General features: G+C 42.0%; 1 protein-coding gene across 3 annotated transcripts in view; it reads left to right on the top strand.

Annotated features, from left to right (window-relative positions):
* MVK (mevalonate kinase) overlaps positions 1–26,892 on the top strand; it is a 46,014-nt gene that overhangs the window by 5,419 nt on the left and 13,703 nt on the right. For all 3 annotated transcript variants that reach the window (XM_068239320.1, XM_068239311.1, XM_068239330.1), the window contains exons 3-8: positions 967–1,114; positions 8,357–8,501; positions 12,986–13,141; positions 16,409–16,512; positions 22,049–22,094; positions 26,205–26,295. In XM_068239320.1, coding sequence (XP_068095421.1) covers positions 967–1,114; positions 8,357–8,501; positions 12,986–13,141; positions 16,409–16,512; positions 22,049–22,094; positions 26,205–26,295 — 690 coding nt within the window. The remainder of the gene's footprint in view (positions 1–966; positions 1,115–8,356; positions 8,502–12,985; positions 13,142–16,408; positions 16,513–22,048; positions 22,095–26,204; positions 26,296–26,892) is intronic.

The following is a 26,892-nucleotide window of genomic DNA, read 5'->3' as shown; positions in this document are numbered from 1 at the left end:
TGGTTGCCTTTGGATGCGGAATCCTGGGTGGAGTTATCCATAAGGTTTTCTGTTGTGCACCTGTTAATTGCTTAGGTCGCTGTTTCCAAACCCAAGTATGTGTCGCGGTAGCCTCGGGTATGTGTTGCTGCTTGCCGCCCTGCTCTGTCTCCCTCCACACTTCTCTGCCTACACTCCATAGTTAGAGCAGGGCTACAAGAAAATAGCCGCCAATGTCCAGAAATGTGGGCATCGGCAGCCATTTTTTGTAGCCCTGCTCTAAATCTACATGGAGCGGAGGCAGAGAAGCAGGGAGGGAGACAGCGTTGCAATGCATGGACCTGGTGAGTGAGCTGCCGCCAGCACATGCTACTCGGGGCACCTATAGCTTGCTAATTACACTGGCACCTTTGCTTGGTTACCTATGCTGTTGGCACCTATGCCTGGCAAACTATACTCGGGCACCTATGCCTGACAAACTATACTCGGGCACCTATGCCTGACTACCTATACTGGGGGCACCTACAACTGACTTCCTATGCTGGGGGTACCTATGCCTGGCTACCTATACCGAGGGCACCTGCACCTGACCTTTTATACTGGGAGCACCTATAGCTGGCTACCTATACTGAGGGCACCTATAACTGGCTACCTATACCGAGGGCACATACACCTGGCTACCTATACTGAGGGCAAATACACCTGGCTACCTATACTGGGGTACCACTGCCTGGCTACCTATACTAAGGGCACCTACACCTGACTTCCGAACGTTTTGTTCATATACCACGATAAAGCACTGTTTGTTTGTGAAATACTGTGCCTGACTCTGTAACGCTGTCCAAGCTCCCCACTCGAAGCTGATCCCTCACATATATAATTAAATCTAAATATACTGTAATGTGTAATCTTACTCATTATTTCCTTGTAGCATTAAATGAGCATTAATCTTCAATATTTAATATACATTTTTTCATGTTTGAACAGGCAGCTTTGGCAGTGGGATTAAATTTAAGAACGTTCATTAAAGTGTCACATCATAAAGATAATACTGTGGTTATAAATTTGCCAAATATTGGAACTAAGCTTATCTGGGATTTCTGTCAACTTCAACGTCTACTACCCAGTTTCCAAGGTGAGTGTGAGAAGGTTTATATACCTAAGGTTTGCCAACCTTTGTCAAGTTACGGTTCATTACAAGGATGCAATGCCTCTGCTTATCATTTTTCCTGGACACCCAGGAACTATTACATTGCTTACGGCCAGTAAATAATAGTGTTACCGCTGGCAAATCGCTTTGCAAAATGCTAGGGATTTTGCTAGCGTTTTGTGATTCCCAGTGTGAAGGATGCCTAAGACCAGTTTCATGGCCATGTAACACTTTAAGTTTGTATAAGCTGAATCCGTACTCTTGGCCAATAACCGCTTGAGTATATAATAGTAGAACATTATAATAGCAACACCCTGTCTGGTGGTATTAACATTCTCTTCCGCTAGACCTCTTTCCTATGCCTGTACATTGTATGCCGGCGGTTCACAAAATACATTTCAGTTAATGGTTCAGGGGAAAGGCACTAACGTTGCTGCAGGAATGAAATTCTTTGTCCTATCATGAACTGTTTATTAGAAATGTTAATGCTTCTATCACTTGCCAATGAATCACATACAAAATATCGGCATTCATCTTGTGAAGAAGACTAGTACATTCTTTTATCAGTATGCTTTGCAATTATTCAACTAGAGAGCCGAGAAATAAATCGTGGTAAATGGCTAGGCTAATAAAGCTACGTAAAAATAAATCTGCTTTCAAGGCAATAGATATTTCTTGAGCATGGTTATTTTATTTATTATTGAATTAGCATTTACTAATAATACCTATCTTATTATATATATATATATATATATATATATATATATATATATATATATATATATATATATATAATAAAAAACACAGTGGTGTGAAAAACTATTTGCCCCCTTCCTGATTTCTTATTCTTTTGCATGTTTGTCACACTTAAATGTTTCTGCTCATCAAAAACCGTTAACTATTAGTCAAAGATAACATAATTGAACACAAAATGCAGTTTTAAATGATGATTTTTATTATTTAGTGAGAAAAAAAACTCCAAATCTACATGGCCCTGTGTGAAAAAGTGATTGCCCCCCTTGTTAAAAAATAACTTAACTGTGGTTTATCACACCTGAGTACAATTTCTGTAGTCACCCCCCTGGCCTGATTACTGCCACACCTGTTTCAATCAAGAAATCACTTAAATAGGAGCTATCTGACACAGAGAAGTAGACCAAAAGCACCTCAAAAGCTAGACATCATGCCAAGATCCAAAGAAATTCAGGAACAAATGAGAACAAAAGTACTGTAATTGAGATCTATCAGTCTGGTAGAGGTTATAATGCCATTTCTAAAGCTTTGGGTTTCCAGCGAACCACAGTGAGAACCATTATCCACAAATGGCAAAAACATGGAACAGTGATGAACCTTCCCAGGAGTGGCCGGCCGACCAAAATTACCCCAAGAGCGCAGAGAAAACTCATCCGAGAGGCCACAAAAGACGCCAGGACAACATCTAAAGAACTGCAGGCCTCACTTGCCTCAATTAAGGTCAGTGTTCACTACTCCACCATAAGAAAGAGACTGGGCAAAAATGGCCTGCATGGCAGATATCCAAGGCGCAAACCACTTTTAAGCAAAAAGAACATTAAAGGGAAGGTTCAGGGAGGGTGGGTAAAAAATAAAAATCAAATTCCACTTACCTGGGGCTTCCTCCAGCCCGTGGCAGGCAGGAGGTGCCCTCGCCGCCGCTCCGCAGGCTCCCGGTGGTCTCCGGTGGCGCACCTGGCCAGGCCGGCTGCCAGGTCGGGCTCTTCTGCGCTCCAAGGCCCGGAACTTCTGCGTCCCACGCCGGCGCTCTGACGTCATCGGACGTCCTCCGGGCTCTACTGCGCATGCGCAGAACTACTGCGCATGTGCAGTAGAGCACGGAGGACGTCCGATGACGTCAGAGCGCCGGCGTGGGATGCAGAAGTTCCGGGCCTTGGAGCGCAGAAGAGCCCGACCTGGCAGCCGGCCTGGCCAGGTCGGGCGCGCCACCGGAGACCACCGGGAGCCTGCGGAGCGGCGGCGAGGGCACCTCCTGCCTGCCACGGGCTGGAGGAAGCCCCAGGTAAGTGGAATTTGATTTTTATTTTTTACCCACCCTCCCTGAACCTTTCTTTTAAGGCTCGTCTCAATTTTGCTAAAAAAAAATCTCAATGATTGCCAAGACTTTTGGTAAAATACTTTGTGGACCGAGGAGACAAAAGTTGAACTTTTTGGAAGGTGCGTGTCCCGTTACATCTGGCGTAGAAGTAACACAGCATTTCAGCAAAAGAACATCATACCAACAGTAAAATATGGTGGTGGTACTGTGATGGTCTGGGGTTGTTTTGCTGCTTCAGGACCTGGAAGGCTTGCAGTGATAGATGGAACCATGAATTTTACTGTCTACTAAAAAATTCTGAAGGAGAATATCCGGCCATGTGTTCGTCAACTCAAGCTGAAGCGATCTTGGGTGCTGCAGCAGGACAATGACCCAAAAAACACCAGCAAATCCACCTCTGAATGGCTGAAGAAAAACAAAATGAAGACTTTGGAGTGGCCTAGTCAAAGTCCTGACCTGAATCCTATTGAGATGTTGTGGCATGACCTTAAAAAGGTGGTTCATGCTAAAAAACCCTCAAATAAAGCTGAATTACAACAATTCTGCTAAGATGAGTGGGCCAAAATTCCTCCAGAGCGCTGTAAAGGCTCGTTGCAAGTTATCGCAAACGCTTGATTGCAGTTATTGCTGCTAAGGGTGGCCCAACCAGTTATTAGGTTCAGGGGGCAATTTCATTTTCACACAGGGCCATGTAGGTTTTGAGTTTTTTTTTTTCACTAAATAATAAAAACCATCATCTAAAACTGCATTTTGTGTTCAATTATGTTATCTTTAACTAATAGTTAACGGTTTTTGATGAGCAGAAACATTTAAGTGTGACTAACATGCAAAAGAATAAGAAATCAGGAAGGGGGGAAATCGTTTTTCACACCACTGTATATGTATATATATATATATATATATATATATTATATAATATGTATGTATATATATATATATATATATATATATATATATATATATATATATATTATATAATATGTATGTGTATATATATATATATATATATATATATATATATATGTGTATATATATTATTTTTTACCAGAGACATGAAATTTAAAAGTTTAAGGTTATTCTCCACCTTTTTTGAGAAAATCTCTTAAAGAGACTCTGTAACATTAAAAAGATCCCCTGGGGGGTACTCACCTCGGGTGGGGGAAGCCTCCGGATCCTAATGAGGCTTCCCATGCCGTCCTCTGTCCCACGGGGGTCTTGCTGCAGCCCTCCGAACAGCCGGCGACTGTGCCGACTGTCAGTTCAATATTTACCTTTGCTGGCTCCAGCGGGGGCGCTGTGGCGACTTTCGGCACGGAAATAGACGGAAATACCCGATCTCCGTCAGGTCCGCTCTACTGCGCAGGCGCCGGAAACTTGCGCCTGCGCAGTAGAGCAGACCCGACGGCGATCGGGTATTTCCGCCTACTTCGGAGCCGTCAGAGCGCCTGCGCAGGAGCCAGGAAGGTAAATATTATGTCACCGCTGCACGGAGGGCTGCAGCGAGACCCCTGACGGATGGAGGACGGCGTGGGAAGCCTCATTAGGATCCGGAGGCTTCCCCCACCTGAGGTGAGTACCCCCCAGGGGCCGTTTTGTCGTTACAGTTCCTCTTTAAAGCAATATTTAAGTCATATAAAAAAGGGCTTCTACCAGTCCCCTGCAGTTACCCTGCGCCCACGCTGGTACTCAACGATCTGCTCAGTTTTGCTTTCGACCACTGGGACCTTCCAGGGTGTGTCCTCGTTCTTTCTCCCGTTGTTAGGAGTGTCCAGCGCACTGCGAGAGAATCTCTACTGCACCTGCGCAGAATGTGTACAAGGATGTGCGCAGATGCAGTGGCCGGCAACAGAATCAGTCGACCAAAGCAAAACTGAGTCGTGGTGTGGGCCAGTGCGACTGCAGGGGGCCGGTAGAATCCAAGGTAAGTGAAACTTAGGGGGAAGCCAATTAATTTATCTGTATGTTTTGGGCATGTAGGAGGAAACCAGAGTACCCGGAGGAAACCCACACAGACATGGGGAGAACATACAAACTCCTTGTAGATGTTGATCTGGCTGGGATATGAACTGGGAACCCAGTGTTGCAAGGCGAGAGAGCGCTAATCACTACGCCACCGTGCTGCCCAAAGGGCAAACACTGACTATGACACTGACAAAGGGCAAACACTGACTTCATCATTTATACATAATTATTGTAAAAATGAAGCACTTTTTTATTACATTATTTTCACTGGAGTTCCTCTTTAGGCTTTTTGTTGTTTTTCTGTACATCCACATGGTAATGTTAAAGTGAACCCGAGGTGAAAATAATTTTTTTAGATATCCCATGGTTTTATTTTATATTAAAACATTTACAAAATAGATTTAACGCAATTACAAAGTAGATTGAGTGTTTTATTGTCTTTGCTCAATGACAGCCTAATGCTGGGGATACACGGTACGTTTTGTACCGTGTATCGAGCTGCTAGATAGATTCCGGCGCATTCCTGCTCGTCCCCCGTGGGCGGCTTCCGCTCGTTTCTATTGTCCTGCCTGCCGGTATCGAGCACGGAATCGATCCGGCAGGGTATCGGACACATCGGAAATTATCAATCGGCAATTATCAATATCAATTGATAAAAAAAAAAAAGTACCGTGTATCCCCAGCATAAGTGTCCCAGAATTGCCAGGAAAACTTTTATTGCTCTAATTTGCTTATCGCTGATGTTTACTATATTCCCGACAAGCTACTGGGAAGACAGAAGCTGTCACTGGCATGCCTAAAAATTAGGCAGGCAGCAAAATAAAAAAGCCTGGTTATTAATGTTTTGCACTGTACATACACATGTTTATCTTGTCATGTCACGTTGCCTCAAGTACACAGGTCCCATTAGCGACGCTTCCAGTGTGCTTGCTGATCGTTGGTGATTAGCCATTGATCAGCAAAGCTCTAGGACAGTGCAACCCTATGGGGGAGATTCCACTACAGAGTTGTGATTTGAATTAAATCATAAACATGCTGCCTACAACATCTTCTGAGCGATTGCACTTAAAGGGATACTGTAGGGGGGTCGGGGGAAAATGAGCTGAACTTACCCGGGGCTTCTAATGGTCATGGTCCCCCGCAGACATCCTGTGCCCGCGCAGCCGCTCACCGATGCTCCGGCCCCGCCTCCGGTTCACTTCTGGAATTTCTGACTTTAAAGTTAGAAAACCACTGCGCCTGCGTTGCCATGTCCTCGATCCCGCTGATGTCATCAAGAGCGCACAGCGCAGGCCCAGTATGGTCTGTGTCTGCGCAGTACACTCCTGGTGACATCAGCGGGAGCGAGGACACGGCAACGCAGGCGCAGTGGTTTTCTGACTTTAAAGTCAGAAATTCCAGAAGTGAACCGGAGGCGGGGCCGGAGCATTGGGGAGTGGCTGCGCCAACACAGGATGTCTGCGGGGGACCGTTAGAAGCCCCGGGTAAGTTCAGCTCATTTTCCCCCGACCCCCCTACAGTATCCCTTTAAACAAATGCTGCAGAGTTTTCCATTACATCAAAATAGGTTGGAGAATTACTTGGTAAAATGTGAACAAATTTATGAATTGCAATTGCTAATGGGACCTGGGCCTCAGGAGCAGAAATGTTGCTTTTTACAAGAGCAAAGTTCAAGAACTGGTGACTGATAGTTAGAGTCATAATCTTGCCAGACAGAAAAAAAAACTGTTCCCCCCCACTTTATAGCAGAATTAGAACTACTTACCAAAATGTTTTATCTCAGTAGTTCATTCCACTGATACACTACAGACCAGAGATCCACCAATCATAACATGGTCTGCATACCCTTGCAAATACCAGAGGATACATGTGATAGTTTTCAGGAGTATTCCTGCTGGTCACATTCAATTCATTACAACACATTTGCAGTCTTAAGGTGCCCATACACTCGTCAGATTGGCAGCAGATAGATAAGAAATGCATCTGATGATCTATCTGATGCGTTTTGTAGAACATTTTTTACTAGGATAGAATTCCAATAGATTTCAGTTTGAAATCTATTGAAATTCGATCTGATGGCATTTTTTTGCCATCAGATTTCCATTAAGGCCAATGCAAACTGATAAGCAATCTCATCAGATCGACCTAAATTTTCCACCCTGCAAGTTCGATGGAAATCCATCGAAATCGATCGAAATCGGCCGTTGATCGGTCGATTGGCCAACCGATTTGCAATCGATCGATCGATCGGGATCGATCGGTCGGCCAGAAAATCGGCTGAGTGTATGGGCTGCTTTAGTGCATAATCGTAAATTAATTAACTGGGAGACTATTTTTAGTTGATAGCATTATCAGTGTGTGTAAATCATTATACTCAATTTGATGTACTACCAATAAATGTGTATATGTGAAATGCTACAGGAGAGAATGTTTCCTACTCTGGGAAGTTTTAGTAAAGCTTGTCTTTCATAACGGTGTTCATGTGTTATTTATGTTGAAAAACACAGAATCGGGGTAGTAGACTAATCTACCTTTGGATATAGCATTCTGGAGGGGGCACACTGTAGCTTATCAGTGTAGAAATGATTCATACAGGTCTGAGCATGGGGCAAGAAATCAACAAGCACAGTGCTATGCTATGTGCAGTATTTTAGTCAAGGCCCTGAAAATATGAAGGTTAGTGTGTTCGTGACCGCCTATTCAGGAAAAACATAAGATGCATGTTTTTTGAATAACCCCTATTTGCTGCGAGTTTGGGAGACTCTTTCCTACTTTTAGCTGTTTCAAACTATGGTATAAGCTGTTAAAGAGCTGTGCAACATGCTCCTACTGTATGAATAATACAACATGAATATGCTGTGATTGTACACAACCTTGTACACAACTTTAGCGCTAGTATGCAGGTACCTCCACCAAACACCCATCAAATTGTAGGTTTATCAAGTGTATTAAGACCAAAATTACAAGGCCTAATCGTCAGACCTTATAGCTTGGGTCTTAGTACACTGACGGGTGTTTGGTGGCGGTACCTGCATACTAGCACTAAAGTTGTGTTCAAATATTCTGACAAATCTCATCTGAGGACTTTTACTTCAGCAGCTTGTGAACTCTCCGCTCTTGAGCACAGATTACTGCTGTTTGATTGTACACGACTGTGAATTATAGCTGTTTTCCTGTATATTTTCTCTCTGTAGTCAATCTTGGACATGAGCCTGTAAGTCCTAGTTCAGAGCAGCTGGACTTGCTGAAGGAATTTGCAGGTTTTCCTGAAGAATCCAGAGACACTGAGAGTCTTGCTGTTCTGGCCTTCCTGTACCTTTATCTTTCCATCTATGGCCGGTAAGTAGGGTAGATAGACTGCCAGGGCCGGATGTACTATTAGGCACTGTAGGCAAGTGCCTACAAGCGCCTGATGATGGAAAGGCGGCTCACTCCCCTCCCCAAGTGCCTCCCTCCTGCCTAACCTATGCATAGCCCCAAGCAGAATGTAAATAAGAGGTTACTCACCCGGGTCTCTTCATTCCACTGATGGGATCTCCCTTTAGTCGGGGGCACCTCACGCTACCTAATACTTGGGGACACCTCTAGTTAGTTCATATTATTAGCTCTGGCTAAGGGGCACCTGTAGCTACCTATGACGGGCAAGGAAACTAAGGGGGAAGCGACAGCTGGGCCAGCCAGTACACTTGCGGTGGGGGTTTGTAGGTTCATGGAGAGTGAAGTCTAAGGTGCCAGGACATCTGTGCCTATAGGCTCCTGTGATGTAAATCTGGGCCTGTAGACTGTAAATGTAGATGACATAGACTCATTTCAAAATGATAAGTCTCTGATGAGTATATGCGTGAACATTGGGCATGCAAACGAAAACATTTTTTTTTTTTCAAATGCATGGAAGTGGCCATGAGAAAAGAAAACACGTTTTGAAGAAAGCTCCCATTTTTACAACAATTGTGTATCTTGCAAATCATCCATTGCATTTTCACAGAAATTTTGAGTCAGGCAAAAATGCAAAATTCAATGCAAACCCCCCCTTCCCCCGGCACACCCCTATCCATTACTGGAAACAAAAGTAAAGTAAAATAGATATTTACCTATGTAGTGTGAAGCCCCAAGTCCTTCTCAACCCTACTGGGACGAGTACGGATTACTCCTGTGCAGTAGCATGAAGTCGTTTGTGCACTGAGGAAAAAGATGTGCGCGAGCAACTTCATGCTACTGCACAAGCGCGAAGGGAAGTGCAGCCACAAGAGCAAATTCGACAAACCCCTGTCAGATATGTTCAGAGGGACACTGTATGGAAATCTAGAGCTTAAAGAGGCACTATGGCGAAAAAATGTAAAATTTAAAATATTTGCAAACATAGACAAACAAGTAAATTTTTTTCCAGAGTAAAATGAGCCATAAATTACTTTTCTCCTATGTTGCTGTCACTTACACTATGTAGTAGAAATCTGACAGAAGTGACAGGTTTTGGACTAATCCATCTCTTCATATGGGACTCTCAGCAAGGCTTTTATTCTTTATAAAGATATTCCCTAAAAAAGAATTTAAACAATGATGCTGGCCAGCTTCCCTGCTCGCTACACATTTTTTTGGCAGTTGGACAGAGCAACTGCCATTCACTAAGTGCTTTTGAAAATAAATACATTCCTTAGAATCCCCTATAAAGAGATGGACTAGTCCAAAACCTGTCACTTCTGTCAGATTTCTACTACCTACTGTAAGTGACAGCAACATAGGAGAAAAGTAATTTATGGCTCATTTTACTCTGGAAAAAAACATACTACTTATTTGTATATGTTTGCACATATTTTAAATTTTACAATTTTCTGCCATAGTGCCCCTTTAAGGATGATACGTGAAGCCTCTGAATTATCTACTGAGGTAAGTATTTTTTTTTAATCTTTCCCATTATGACTCATATGGCACCTTTTGTGACTTCTCCCCTTCTTGGCAAGTTTTCTGCTTGGCTAATGTGCAGCAAAGGGCTTGCCCCATTTTGTTTGGAGCATGCATGCAAAAACACAATTTCACCAACTGCATAGAAGTCTATGGGCACAAAAAAACAACAACCTTATTTTAAGGGACTACTGTCCTTTAAAGTCGGAAATTTCAGAAGTGAACCGGAGGCGGGAACTGGAGCATCGGTGGCTGCGGGGGCACAGGACATCTGCGGGGGACCGTTAGAAGCCCTGGATAAGTTCAACTCTATTTTTCCCCCTACCTCCCTACAGTAGTCCTTTAAGGAGTGTTTTCATTTTATCAAAACAGGGCTTGCCTATCATGCCTATTCATGTGCCTAAATATGTTGGGAAAACCTAATATATAGTAATAAGGGCTTCTCAAGATGCATATATTTAGTTCTCTTCGTTCAGTTTTCACACAAAGTACTTGATTTTGTCACAGTGCTTGCATATACAGAGCCGTGTTTGGCTACTATATGTGTCTCCAAATATAATTTTGGACTTTGATTTATGGAGCCCGTACACGGTACAATAAAAGCATTTGATTTTCCAGTTTATTTGACCAAAACGATCAAATCGAATCAAACTCAAAAATAATCTTTTTTTGCCAATCAAGAAAAACGAACGATTATCTCTTTTTTTCAATAAAAATCTGATTGGACATATTGGAAAAATCTTTATATTTGATCTAACGACATAATCAAACAAAAATATCTAATCAAAAAAAATTAACAAATTGTATCATGTATTGGAACCATTAGACTGTAGGAGTATTGTGATAAGTATAAAAAAAAAAATTTAAACTGTCAAACAAGTGCTTAGTGTAATCAGACCACCTCAGCAGTGGCGTATCTGGGTAATATAGCGCCTATGGAAAACACTGAAATTGCGCCCCATATCCATACTGGAGGTCTTCCTTCAGTATGGATATCCAGAGTTGTGTCCACCCCAGTATAGGTAGCAAGAGGTGGCCCCTACCAGCATAGATATTTAGACGAGTCTCCCCCCGCATGTAAGTATAGTAAAGGTTGCTAGAGTTAGCCCCCCAACTATAAGTAACAAGCGGCATCCCTCAGTATGGTAGTGGAGCACGAGAGAGGAGGGGGCAAAGGGAGGAAGGGACAGCCATGGCGCCCATGGTGCTGTGGCGCCCATGGCATGAGCTATGCCTGTACCCCTCTAGATACGCCTCTGCACCTCAGATCAATATTCAATGAATACACAATTGATATATTGCAAAATTAATAAATAGTACAAGATTTATAAAATGAAAAAGGTAATTTAATAAAGAAAAAATGCAATGGTCAATGCACACATGTTCTTCAAAATGTTGAAACACCCTGAGTGCTTTACACCCTGCTGTGAACCTTACCGCCTGAATACGAAGGACTGAATTTTATGGTGTATCAGTAAGTAAAAAAATATACTACACAGTCGCCGACCCCACAGCGATTTCTTATGCATGCTGCATTTATTAGCTTAGGATTGCCTGCACTCTGAACAGCTTGCAGATACACAGTATTTCCAGCTAACTTTTATGATGGTTGCATGAGCTTGCAATACAGTACAGTACTGTCAATTATTTGGTCTAATTAAGCCCTGCAGGACTAGAGACACTTTTTTATCGCAACTTGTATGCACTAATAGAGTGCATGTAGACTTTTTAGACATTTTTATTTCTCTTGAATTTTTAACCAATTCTAAGCATATTTTCTTAGTGTATTTTGCACATTTTTGCAATCTTTTTGGGCTGCCCCTCCCACAGCTCTATGTCGTAATGAGTGTATGCATGTGTGTATGCATCTGTTTCAAAATTTTATAAAACGTGTGCATAACCATTGCATTTTATTTGCTGCATTAAGGTAATCTCAGGCACATCAGTGTCTAATTTTATTTATACGGTAATTATAAAATTGTTAAAAGCACAAGGAATAATTACACCACAGCCTCGCCAGCCATTTTCAGCTGAGCAATAACATTGGGGAAGTTTTAATAGATTTAAATGATCAAGCATTGTTTTTATTTGACACTTTGCTTCCATGGTGTGTTGCAGAATTAATGATGTTCTGTCTTCTAGTATAAATAGAAAATATTTTTATAAATGTACACTGAGACTTTTGTCACTTTTCATGGAACATCTCCAGCACCTTTAAGTTAAAAATAAAGTACTGATAATCTGTTGTCTACTGTGAACTGCTGCTGCAATTCAGGAGACCTGTACATAGCTGTATAAACCAATAGTGCCTATTTTTCTCTTGTGAACTGCCACAAGTACCTACTGTACTTTTTTGGTTGTAAACTGCTACAGGGATAAATAGGATTTGTTATCAGGTAGCTGTTTTGGACTAGACTAGTGTATCTCCTCTGTGGGGATTCTCATGTTTTTTTTTTTCATTTTCAAAAGCACATTCTGGATGACATTTGCTCATTCCAATTGCCATTGGGGTCATTTTGATTTAGAGGGGCTGACACTGCCAATTTTATCCAGCAACAGCACCCCCTACCAGCAGCGGACATAGTCTGACATAGGATCGGAAAGGGTTACATTTCACATTTTTTTGAAATTATACTTACCGGTACCTGCTCTTTGGCATTTTGAATGCTGACATAGAGAAAACATCAGTGACACAGACCACAACAAAATCCCTATGATCCTCAAGGGTCCATCATTTGAACAGGTTGGTATATGTTTCCCCAGTCTGACTAAAAATGTAGAAATATTTACACTACACAGAGTATAATTACTGTATGCACTTCTTTTGTATAAGCAGCCACTGCCCAGATGTCTGTAGGTAAGGTCTGTTTTTTTATGTCAAAGCTGAAAATGACCAATAAATCCTCTTCTGTTTTTTGTCTTAGAGAGCTCCCTGGGTTGAATATTGTGGTTTGGTCCCATCTTCCAACAGGAGCTGGGCTTGGATCCAGTGCTGCTTATTCTGTGTGCTTGGCCACTGCTTTGCTGATGGTCTCAGGAAGAATTTCTCATCCAACACCAGAGGGCATAGAAAATATCAGGTATAGAGTATGCTTTGTTTATAATTTGTTACCTTTTTACATGACACTAACTTAAATGTCATATTTTGTGGCATTAACATTAAAAGAAAATAGCCTAGCAGTTTCATATTTATAAAAGTAAATTGATGTCATTTGTAATAAGAAACTGAGTTCTGTGTGTCAATAATGAATGTTTTTAGTTTTCTATTTAATGTACTGCCTGTAACAGTTCAGTGTGGCTCCTTAGTATGGAAGCTCCTTAGGTACAATTGTATTTTGTCTACTAGTGTATATATAATATATATTAAACAGATATTGCATTAATAATGAGTAGCTTCTCCATCTTAATCACAACTGTAAGTCTTCTAGGCAAGGATTTGGGATAGTCAGTTGGATGATAATGAATCCAAGTTATGCAACTTTTGTATGCAAATATATGCAGCTTGAAAATGGACGAATAAAGAAATTAACTTTAGTGGGCATTAAGAGAGGTCTTCAGGTCTATGAGGGTACCAAATGTGTCTGCAGTGAACATCACCTAGACTATTATTTCATTGCCACACATTTGTAGGTTTGACAAGACAGGTTCATGGATTCGTGCTGCTTACACACATTCTGATCCTGCTATAAGTTTTGTGGAGAAGAAACCAAAAACATGCTGAGCCAACAACCATCATGTGTCCAATTGCAATGCTTCTGGGCACACAGCAGGCATGCTTCCCTGCTTTATCATGACCCTCCATGGCCTCCTGTGATCTATGACAAGGTGTGACAAGGTGCATTGTATTGTGAGTTCAGATATGCATTTTAGTGTCCCTTCATTGTACTGAGGTGCAGTCTTTTGTGTTGTTGCCCTTCAGTTGCCATAGATGATTTGTGCTGGTCACGTTACCTCTATAGTTGCACTTCGTGCTTGAAATAAGTACAGCTGCCATTTTCCATTCTTTCAACAACTGAGACACTGTTGCACCAGAAAAGTCGAGTATATTAGCAATTTCCAAAATACTTAAGACTCTCTTGTACCCATGATCAGGCCTCATTCAAAGTCATTTACTGTATATACTCGGATATAAGTTGACCTTGTGTATAAGTCATCCCCAATATTTGACCCTCTTAAGCTGGATTTTTTTTAAGTGTACCTGAGATGAGGGGATTTAACAAAATTACACAAACCTGGGGCTTCCTCCAACCACCTCCAGGCTGATCGCTCCCTTGCCATCCTCCTGCGCCATCTGGATCTTCAACGATTCGCCCCAGAAAGTCCTTCAGTCATCGCAGGCACAGTCCAGCCACGTGTGCTCATTTGTCGTGCTCCCGTGGTCAGGAGCATTTTGCATCTGCGCAGTAGCACTGCGCAGGTGCAGAATGCTACCAGCGACGGGGGCGGCTGGGCCACGCATGCACAGTACGCCCCGGACCAGAGGACTTTCAGCGAGGATCCAGACGGTAAGGGAGTGTTCAGCCTGGAGGGAGCTAGAGGAAGACCCAGGTAAGTATATTTTTTTCTCTCCAATTTCATATGTTGTTAAAATTTGGTTTGGTGACTACAAATTAAAGGATACCTGAGACGGATAAAAAGAAAAGCTTTATACATACCTGGGGCTTCCCCCAGCCCCCTTCAGGCTAATCAGTCCCTCGCTGTCCTCCTCCGCCACCTGGATCTTATGCTATGAGTTCCGGTAATTCAGCCAGTCAGCGCAGTCTGGCCGTGTGCCGCTTCCACAGCCAGGAGAGTTCTGCATCTGCGCAATAGTTCTGCGCAGGTGTAGTACACTCCCAGCGGCAGCGTGTGTGCATGCGCACTATGCCCGACTGGCTCAAGTACCTGGGCCCATAGCAGAAGATCCAAGTGGCGGAGGAGGACAGAGAGGGACTGATTAGCCTGAAGGTGCTGGAGGAAGCCCCAGGTATGTATAAAACCTTAATTTCATCTGTCTCAGGTTTACTTTGTTACACAGTAGTACTATACTCTACATATGCACTCCCCACAGAGCTGCAGGGAATCCACTGAGAATGTTGTGCACATTGTCTATCACCCATAAACCTGGTTCAGATTGTACATGAAGCATGTGTAATAGAGGAAGAATAGCCTCATTCTCCTGCAGAGTACCTGCACATTACTCTTATATGTACCCACAGTCACATTGCCTAGGGCCTGATCCATGTTCAGATTGTGCATGAAGAATGTGTAATAGAGGAAGAATCCCCTCATTGCCCTGCAGAGTACCTGTTCATCACTACATGTACCCACAGTTACATTGCCTAGGGCCTGATTGATGTTCTTTGTTCCTGTCTGTACCTTCTACAAGTACTCTTACCAAGGACTAGTTTTAGTCTATGACTTAAGGGAATAAATATCGCAATCTACATATCCTTCTCACTTCAGTTGTCTTTTAAAATTTCTAATTGTTGCCAGTTAAGAGATAAATTTCATGTTACATACTTTCAATCAACAAGATTGTAATATGCAAATTAGAGTGGTCGGAGTCAGTCGGTGGAATCCTAAACTGAGGAGTCTGTGGATTTTTGTACTGACTCCACAGCCCTGTTAAAAAATGTGCCAAACATTGTTACTGGTCACCGGGACCATCAATCATGATGAAAGCTTTATGTTTCGTAGTGTCAAAGGAGGGGAGAACTGCAGGGGGAAAGCTGGTTGCCTTCTGTTTGGGTGCCGTTTCTCAATCCACCAATCATAATGCACCGAACAGGTAGTCCTGCTGACCAGCCAAGGCTGTCCACACATTGGGAGGGTGAGAGGAAGCACCCCTCTGCGTCATCAGCTGAGTCACCTAGGTGATCTGAAATGCTGTGGCGCTATTGGTTAAAAAGTGTGGGCGTAATTCTCTTGGTGGATTAGCCAAGCCTGGGGTGCAATTGGTTGGGTGGCATCGTGGGCGTGATCCAGTCGTTAGAGAGGGCTGCAGGCTGCAAACCATCTTGGCCACTGCGGCAAGGGGGAGAGAGAGGTGCCCCTTGATCCCGGCTATAAGTTGCGAAATCTAGGACTGGCTTATGTATAAGGTGACCCCTACACTTCTCAACTTATAGCCAAGTATATATGGTAAATCTTTTGTCTTACCCATGCTTGGATTAACTTTATTAATCAACAGTTCTTATACACTACTCTTTGCTATTGACCCCAACATACATCATCTACAGCTCTGTCAAATTTAGTGTGTGTGTGTGTTTCTAATAATTTGGTCACTCGGTATATATTTTCTAAACAGGTTTTAATTACTGTAAATAAATACCGACATATCTTAAATACTAAATTTTCTTCCATAGGTGGACAGAGACTGAACTAAACCTCATTAACTCTTGGGCCTTCCAAGGGGAAAAAGTTATTCATGGGAATCCATCTGGGGTGGACAATGCGGTAGCAACTTGGGGTAAGTAACTATGCTGAGAAATTATTTTTTTTTGCCTTGCATCATGTTGGGGTATGTATGCATACATTCCAACTTTTTGAGATGAGAAAGAGGGACACTTAAGCCACACCCCTGGTCACGCCCCCGTTACACCCCTAGACACACATACCATAAAGATTTCATAAGACAAATGTTGTTGTTTTTTTTTTCAAACCACACTGGTTCTTTCTATCCTGGTTCATTTTCCTTCATATTAACATTTTAAAATTAGTAATATATCAATTTAAAGGATGGGAATAAAGTTTAGAGTCAATCAAACACATTTTTTAGTAGATAAATATAAATATTCACATATAAAGAGGGATATAGTCCTGAAAGAGGGACACATGAGGAGGAAAGAGGGACAGAGGGAGAGGGCTCCCAAAGAGGGACTGCCCCTCCAAAAGAGGGACAGTTGGGAGCTATGTGTATGCATTCTTTGTTCTTTTGTGGTTATCTTGTAAATTTTTCAGTATGTAGAGACCAGACTTTATGTTAATATCCCCAACAATCAAATGCTTACTGTAAATTCATGTGCCTAGATGAAGTCCATAAGAAATGTCTGTCATATCCTCTTCTAACTCCATAGGTATGACAAGTACGTGGTCACCTCAAAGGTTTTACTTGCTGTATTTGTGTTGACTTCATGGTAACGCATACCACAGTTATTACAGTGACCTTTGCAGACTATACCCATTTTATATTTCAGTTTATTTGCCTTACAGTGTTGTTCAATCTATCTGGCCTGGACAAGAACTTTCATATCATAATGACAAACAACTTGACACTCCTCTCTAGGCACAACTGTTAATGACCTTGAAGGATACTTACCCCAAGCAAGGCTACCTACGTTAAGCATAGAAGTATGTTCATGCTAGATCCACGTACCTTTGTGCATCCTCCAAAACTCTCTTCATTCCCCCCTCATAATCACTCCTTGAAAATTGTGAATTTTGGCTAAAGTCAAACTTTCAGACAGGAAGAGACAGGCTTATGGCTATGTTCCCTCCTATCCACCCTCCCATTCCCTCCCCTTAAGAGTGGGGAAGTGAATGGGAGGGCGATAGAAAGGAACATTCCCTAAAGTCTGCCTCTTCCCATCTGAGAATTTGACTTTAACCAAAAATTATACTTTTCAAGGAGTGATTACAGGAACTGGGGGGAACAAATGGAGATACAGACAACGCGCAGGGATAATGTGGATCCAGCATGAACGAATCTCAGTGTTTACTTTAGCTCTGTGGGTATTTCTTTGGTACTTTCCTCAGTGGGGCACTTCCTGTTTATCCTTACCCCACCCACTCCAGAAAACAACAGAAAATTGAGCAGCCTGTCTAAATAGCAATGTTTTATGAAGTGCCACCCCGAAAACATCACAAAAGACTGTTTCAATTGACAGAAATTAAATTGAGGGCCTGTGAATTACTCAACAGGCATCATAGTAGACATCATAAACTAATACTTAAACTTATATTATATACTGATTTTAAGTATTAAACATGAAAACAAAATGAGAATTGGCTCTTGGGTGCATGAAAAAGATAGAAAACTTTAATCATATAAATCACATATATCAAACACATATCATAAATACAAATATCCCATAAAAACCCAAAATAACCCAATGGAATTACTCCTCACAGAACACTCCAACACCATAGGGGCTGCAGTCCCCTATGTGGAAACCAGAACCTGCACCGTGAATGGCAAAGAAGATGATGGATGTGGTACTCTCCAGGAGAATCTTTAATGTGCTTTGATCGCACCCGTATGCTTTCCATCGCCCACTACATGTTTGGGTTGAACTGTATGGCCCTTCCACTTCATCAATAATAGTGGTACCACATCCATCATCTTCTTTTCCATTCACGGTGCAGGTTCTGGTTTCCACATAGGGGACTGCAGCCCCTATGGTGTTGGAGTGTTCTGTGAGGAGTACTTCCATTGGGTTATTTTGGGTTTTTATGGGATATTTGTATTTATGATATGTGTTTGATATATGTGATTTATATGATTAAAGTTTTCTATCTTTTTCATGCACCCAAGAGCCAATTCTCATTTTGTTTTCATGTTTGATATTCAGCCATGTTGGCATGTGCATGATAAGGATATATATTTATGCTCATATACTATGATACTAATATTTTTACCTAAGGGTAGAGATTATTATTTCCCCGATTGACGCTGCCCTATAGCTTTGAGGCATTGTTTACACATTTGATTTTAAGTATTGTTTCTAAACCCTGAATTTTTCATTTCATTTGTATAAGTGCAAGGGTCACTTAATTCATGTTCTAAAGATTTAAAGGGACTCCGAGCACCTCTCATGGGCATGCCTTTATGACTCCGGCCAGTACTGCAAAGTACTTAGAGATGCATATCATTCTGTAGCTTGTGCTCTCCTCTTCCATTTGATGCCTGAATCACCATTCTACACCAAATAGTTTTCGTTCAATTTCAATTTAAATATCGCGGCTGCCATCTTGGCTATGTTATAACTTCCGAGTCACCCCTGTCTTCTCTTTAAGAGAAGTGCATCACTAAATGAAGCAGGAAGAGGAAGTGACATGCATGGCCATTGCAAGAGGCTCCTCCAGAGGGGTCATAGCATGACTTTGTTGGAAGTTGTCTGCTTAAAGGTATGCCCATGAGAGGTGCTCAGAGTCCCTTTAAATATGCTCAAAAGCATAGTTCTGTAAACTAATACAAATCTCTAATTTTGCACTGTGAAGAATTTGTAAATAAATGAACTTTTCTGCCTGCATTACTTTATTTTTTCGATATTTACCTTTTTATAGTACACAAGCTTAAGCAGTGTAATGCATAATCCCTTGTATCTCGTCAGCATGGTTCTACTTTAGGCCTCGTTCACATCATTTTGAGCAGATGGCCGTGCGATCGGAATGAAACGTGTACAATCGCACGCCATCTGCGCTGCAGATCCCATTCACTACAGTGAATGGGTCAGCACTGCGATTCCCAATAGAGATGCAATAGCGCATCACACTACTGCACATTGCATTTAAAGGGAACGTCAGAAATGCTGTCTATGCACTTTTGCCATTTTTGCGTGTCGCACACTACACGTGCTGCTGGCAGTGCGTATAGTGGGAACAAGGCCTGCGGGTTCATTCACACAAGGGAAATGTGGAGGATCGTGGTATCCTTCAGTTATATCAGAATGCATGTCTACCATGTTACTATCCATAAATACTATCAGTGTAACTGAATAGGACAGCAATGTGCGTCAAAATGTGTATTGCTTTGCAGTTGTGTATTGCTGTGCAGTGCTTTAGTATGGATGTTATGTCCTTGCAGATTGCACACCATGTGCACTGCCTATATCGGGCATCACCACACTTGATGGGACTGAGCCCTTACTGTGTTGTTTCATGCCTCTCCCCATGTAATCCCACACTCCTTTCTCCTTGTAAAGGCACACTACTGGCATTGATGTTCCATTGTGTAGAAATAAAAAGCTTTCTGTGCAGTGTGGGTGTCAGGAACCGGCCCGCGGCACGCCTGCGTATACGGTTCCCGACTGCGGGTTTGACCAGATCAAGCGTGGAACAGCCTTATTCAAGCTACAAACAAGGCCGGGACCCCTAAAAAGCTTCTTACTGCCACCACTAGCGGTTGCTAGACACGTCAACTCAGCTGTCGAGTGCTCAACACGCAATCTGCGTTTTCGTATTCGGGTCAGCTTTGCGCTTAGGCCAAATACGGGAACACCACGCACCCAAATACACAGTACAGTTGTACAGTAACACAGCACAATCAGGCACTGACTTGTAATGCAAGTTTCACTGTCGTGCAGCAAACCCACTAACAGTCGTTCCGAACGATACTGTTAGCCACTCCCACTCTGCTGTCGAGCGTAGAAGTGCCCCATACACACACTGCAATTACAATTTCATATGGTAGTGTTGCTCAAGCATACAATTAGGCATGGACCTATACACAGTTACACTGCAGTCTCCTCTAGGCTATGAGTGTTAGTTTAGTACAGCAGAAGTCACGCTTATTAAATAATAATTTAATATTCCAGGAAAAAAGTGGAACAATGCAGAACAGAGTATATACAAAAGATTACAAAAACAAAATAAAAAGTTACACAATTAAGAGTTTACAAAGATACACACAAGGATATTTGCGTAAAAATAAACGGGGGAAAAAAAGAATGTTACCAGCTTAGGTTAGAACGTTGTTTGACGGGAGGACGCCGTTTTTCGACCAGGGGTCGCGATCATCCCTAGGTATGCGCTACCTCCAGGAGAAGATACCTGTGACTGTTCTGGACCACCTTAAATAGTCTGAAGTGTCCCCTGGGGCATTTAATGTCCAGCCCCCAGGAACTAATGCAATTTCCCTGTTTGTGACATCACCGAACGCGTGTCATAATCTTCCTGTGATATGTGAACTTCAAAGGGTTCCTGTTTCAGCTTTTTGAAGGTTGCAGATTTCACAGGTAAGATTGTATCCTGAGAACAACAAGTATCCTGTTTACACTTACAGATTTCAAAGCAATTCCACTTCCAGCCCACTATTCAGACTAAGAGGTAGCCGAACGCCTGTGTGGGCTTCAACCTGGTCGGGTAATTGTCTAAGTAAGTGTTTCCTGGCTAGTGGCTAGGTAGACAGTTCCTAATTACTGTCCAGGTTCCTTTGCCTATTGAAGGTGACTGGTCTATTCAATGAAGACAATGGCAGTTCCCTTGATCTCTGCCCTGAATGCAAATTTAATCTACATACAGACATTATCCAGGTGACACCTTCCAAAAGCCAGACTGGCTGACATACCTACACCTCTGACAAAATATACAGCAGATAGAAAAATGAAAGAAATATGTTCCTGTTATCCTTACATCATCAGCACCCCAATATATCACCACAGTGGGCGCTTGAAAAAGAAGTTTACCCAGAAACCACTTAACTTGCATGAAAGATTTGAAGTGACAAACCAAGCCTTCCCTTCAGATGTGCTTGTCAGAAACAGAGACAGCAGCATCTGTGATTAATTGACGACTGACTAGATTTGAAACAGACAAATAACATTTATATTGCACTTTTCTCCTGGCAGACTCAAAGTGCAAGAGCTGTAGCCACAAGGGAGCGCTCAGTAGGCAGTAGCAGTGTTAGGGAGTATAGCCCAAGGACTCCTTACTGAGTAGCTTCTGGCTTACTGAACAGTAAGATCCGAGATTACATTACACCATTACACATATGATGAAAATTCTGTTCTGTTCTTGACTAAATTTGAAGCTGAGAATTTTTGTGAGAAAGCTTGGACTGAAAGGAACTTACCCATATAACTAGCAGTAACCCCATGTGTGTAGCAGTAACCCCATGTGTACAAACTTCGATTCTTAATTAGTATTGGCAGAAATGTATGGAGTGTGTATATTTCTATGCACTATTAAAAAAATAGTATTTTTTTTTTAATGGGAAGTGTTTCTACAGTATTATACAATAGTTCTATTATATTATTCAGTTAAACTGAAGTAATTCTTTTTTTTAGGTGGGGCTTTACGGTATCAATCTGGACAAATTAGTCCAATGAAGAGGTATGTTTGTATAGAGCTTTTATCACTGCTGCACACTTCTGTTTTTATCTTGTTTAGTGTTGATTGTCAGAGTAAAAGTCTTTCCTCAACAATTGAGTCCTTTCATCGTGATTTCTACCGTTAGTTCTATTTGAAGTATATGTGACCCAAGGCACAGCTGCCTGAGGTAAGCACAGAAGTATGGTATGTTCTTGCAGGATTCAAAAGTTTGTGCGCTCTAAAAATAAAAATGTGCACTGGCAGCCAGAAACACACAATGGTGCTATAGCCAGTGTTCCAGAATTGTGATACAACAGTTCGGCGCTTGATATATAAAAGTTCAATAACAGATTGATCCAGCAGCTGATACCACTATCACCTCACCCCACACAGGTGCAGAGTCACTGGATAAACAGACAGAGCAAACTGCCATGGAGGCTATCTGGTCTAATGGAGGCTGATGGAACTCTGAATCCTCTGTTTGGTCTCTCACTTTGGGCACCATATAAAACAAATGGAACTTGGGTAGTGCAATACTCTATTATACATTTAGTAACGACCGTATTAAAAACATCAAATAAAATGCTCAATTTTTTACATGATATGACCGAATAAGGTTTATACAAACCAACATATGTGTGTTAGGAGCCTTGGCGTCTGACGGCTCGATTTCATCCTCTCCTGTCACGGATGACTCAAAAAGTGACCCGCGCGCTCTCATACTGCTATGAAGCCCCTCATTCCCGTGAGAAAGTGGCTTCATAGCACTACGAGAAAATCCAGGTCACGTTTTGAGTCATCGGTGACGAGGACGGAAGCGTGTTGTCAGACGGCAAACTTCCTAACACACACATGCTGGTTTGTATGAACCTTAGCTGGTCATATCATGTGAAAAGTTTAGTGTTTTTGTTTGATGTTTTTAATATGGTTGTTATTAAAGTGTGGAAACTAGCATTAGACTACCTGAGTCCGATTTTGTTTTATATGAGAGACCAAAGAGAGGATCCCGATTTCCATGAGCCTCCATTACATGATAGGCAGTTTGCTCTGTCTGTTTATTCAGGGAATCTGCACCTGTGTTGGGTGAGGTGACAGTATGTTCTTACTGACGTTGCATACCTCTGTTCATTGTCCATTCCTCTCTTTGCCCTGCCCCCCTTGAAAAATGTTACTTTTGCTAATTTTTTCAAGGAGTGATTTTAGGGACTGGGGCGGAATGAGGACAGGAAAGGACAAGAAACAGAGATATGGGGATCCAGAATGAAGATACCGCTGTGCTAACCCTGGGTAGCTTCGCCTTGGGTCATGTATCGTTCAAAACCTCAATTCTCTGGCACCCTTTACAATGTCTGTACTTCTGTATATATGAATGAAAACCAAGTGAGTTAAAGTTCCTAAACTCTCTCAAAGACCAAACAATTTTCTTGATCTCATCTCAGTATGTTGGCAGTTCATGGCTGTGTGATGTGTTGTAGTGGTGTACTATAAATTAATTCTCCTGACCTTCCTAATATTACTCTGCAGACCTTGTCAAATGTGTTAGAGAGCATTTTTTGGTACAATTGAAGACAACTGTGTATTGTGTTTTGTACAATGTAATGCACGAGGTCTTTTAGAATGTAACCCCGTCTGCTTTTATCTGACATGCAAGATATTTTTTCTGTGTAAACTATTGTGCATCTGTCAGATTAACCTCTTCTTTCCCACACCACTAATCACATGACGACAGACTGCCAGTAACTCTTTGTTCAGCAGCTTTAACATGAAGCTTCCACCCATTTCCACCAACTCATACAGTGGAGGAAATAATTATTTGACCCCTCACTGATTTTGTAAGTTTGTCCAATGACAAAGAAATGAAAAGTCTCAGAACAGTATCATTTCAATGGTAGGTTTATTTTAACAGTGGCAGATAGCACATCAAAAGGAAAATCGAAAAAATAACCTTAAATAAAAGATAGCAACTGATTTGCATTTCATTGAGTAAAATACGTTTTTGAACCCTCTAACAATAAAAGACTTAATACTTAGTGGAAAAACCCTTGTTTGCAAGCACAGAGGTCAAACGTTTCTTGTAATTGATGACCAAAGTTTGCACACATTTTAGGAGGAATGTTGGTCCACTCCTCTTTGCAGATCATCTCTAAATCCCTAAGGTTTCGAGGCTGTTTCTGTGCAACTCTGAGCTTGAGCTCCCTCCATAGGTTTTCTATTGGATTAAGGTCCGGAGACTGACTAGGCCACTCCATGACCTTAATGTGCTTCTTCTTGAGTCACTCCTTTGTTGCCTTTGCTGTATGTTTTGGGTCATTGTCGTGCTGGAACACCCATCCACGACCCATTTTCAGTTTCCTGGCAGAGGGAAGGAGGTTGTCGTTCAGAATTTCACGATACATGGCTCCGTCCATTTTCCCGTTAATGCAATTAAGTTGTCCTGTGCCCTTAGCAGAAAAACACCCCCAAAGCAAAATGTTTCCACCACCATGCTTGACGGTAGGGACGGTGTTTTTGGGGTCATAGGCAGCATTTTTCTTCCTCCAAACACAGCGAGTTGAGTTAATGCCAAAGAGCTCTATTTTGGTCTCATCAGACCACAGCACCTTCTCCCAGTCACTCACAGAATCATTCAGGTGTTCATTGGCAAACTTCAGACGGGCCTGCACATGTGCCTTCTTGAGCAGGGGGACCTTGCGAGCCCTGCAGGATTTTAATCCATTGCGGTGTAATGTGTTTCCAATGGTTTTCTTGGTGACTGTGGTCCCTGCTAATTTGAGGTCATTCACTAACTCCTCCCGTGTAGTTCTAGGATGCTTTTTCACCTTTATCAGAACCATTGACACCCCACAAGGTGAGATCTTGCGTGGAGCCCTAGAGCGAGGTCGATTGATGGTCATTTTGTGCTCCTTCCATTTTCGAACAATCGCACCAACAGTTGTCACCTTCTCTCCCAGCTTCTTGCTAATGGTTTTGTAGCCCATTCCAGCCTTGTGCAGGTCTACAATTTTGTCTCTGACATCCTTGGACAGCTCTTTGGTCTTTCCCATGTTGGAGAGTTTGGAGTCTGCTTGATTGATTGATTCTGTGGACAGGTGTCTTTTATACAGGTGACTAGTTAAGACAGGTGTCCTTAATGAGGGTGACTAATTGAGTAGAAGTGTCTAACCACTCTGTGGGAGCCAGAACTCCTAATGGTTGGTAGGGGTTCAAAAACTTATTTCACTCAATGAAATGCAAATCAGTTGCTATCTTTTATCTAAGGTTATTTTTTCGATTTTCCTTTTGATGTGCTATCTGCCACTGTTAAAATAAACCTACCATTGAAATGAAACTGTTCTGAGACTTTTCATTTCTTTGTCATTGTACAAACTTACAAAATCAGTGAGGGGTCAAATAATTGTTTCCTCCACTGTAGGTGGGGAATGTGATGCTACTATAACAGAGGAATTAAAAAGCCTTGGCAAGAGATATGAGTGGGCCTGATCCAATTAACTTTTTCTCCTACATTTTCTGTTATAACAGTGGTGTGGTTCTATCAGTATTCACGTGATGGCATAACCTGCATTTCTGGGCCACATCCCCGCCCCAGACCAAGCTGTGAACAAGCAACATTGAGACGCAAAATAGCTGATAGGTTGGCTGGTTATTGCTCTATACTAAGACCCCAGGAGGGTTATAAGGATGGGAGGCCACCTAAATAAATAAACTTTGAGATTGCACCCTACCACCCACAGCTGAGTAACTTCTGTATTTAGATGTCAGTATATGTTAACTACAAGCAGTCAAGTAGTAGTAGTAGTAGTAAGCTACCTGGAAAGAGCAGAAGCTTGAGCAGACCAATGTGTTTGCAGCTAAAAGACAGATAAATTACTTTGAACCTGATATTTTTCCACAGGATTTTCAGCAAGGAGTACTTACAGGTTGGTGGCACTACCCTTTTTATCATGTGCCCTAGCCTGCCCATTACTGATCATATGGCTCCGTATATAAAATCGTGAGGAAAGTTTGAGATTGGCTGCAGCATTTTAGGGAGGAGGTGCTCTGCCCTGAATACATTTTAATGATATGTTTACTTTTTTTGTTTTGTACAATGTTACTGAAATATTAGCATAATACTTCGTTGTCTTATTTCAGGGTTTCAGTTCTGAAGATTTTACTCACAAATACAAGAGTTCCACGGAGCACAAAAGTCTTGGTAGCAGGAGTGAAAGATAAGCTATTGAAGGTTTGAAGTCTTCTTTAAAGAGAATCTGTATTGTTAAAATCACACTAAAGTAAACATACCAGTGCGTTAGGGGACATCTCCTATTACCCTCTGTCACAATTTCGCCGCTCCCCGCCGCATTAAAAGTGGTTAAAAATAGTTTTAAAAAGTTTGTTTATAAACAAACAAAATGGCCACCAAAACAGGAAGTAGGTTGATGTACAGTATGTCCACACATAGAAAATACGTCCATACACAAGCAGGCTGTATACACCCTTCCTTTTGAATCTCAAGAGATCATTTGTGTGTTTCTTTCCCCCTGCATCTCTCATGCACTGAAGTTTCAGGCTGCTCTTTTCTTCCTGCAAACAGCTTTGCCCTTGTCTGTAATTCCTCACTATGTGAAAGCCCAGCCAGCTCAGAGGACGATTTATCCAGCTTGTAAAAGATAAGAGAGAAGAGAGAAGCTGCTCTAATCTAAATAACACACAGGCAGTGTGCATAGAGGGGCCTGGAAGGAGGAGTTCATAACAGAACCACAACAGTGAAGAACTTGGCAGCCTTCCAGACACTGGCTGACAAGTCTGACAAGAGAGAGATAAGTTGATTTATTACAGA

This window comes from Hyperolius riggenbachi, chromosome 1 (assembly GCF_040937935.1).
Source record: "Hyperolius riggenbachi isolate aHypRig1 chromosome 1, aHypRig1.pri, whole genome shotgun sequence".
NCBI lineage: Eukaryota > Metazoa > Chordata > Amphibia > Anura > Hyperoliidae > Hyperolius > Hyperolius riggenbachi.
Note: the sequence above shows the minus strand (reverse complement) of the source record. Positions and strands in the feature narration are given on the sequence as shown.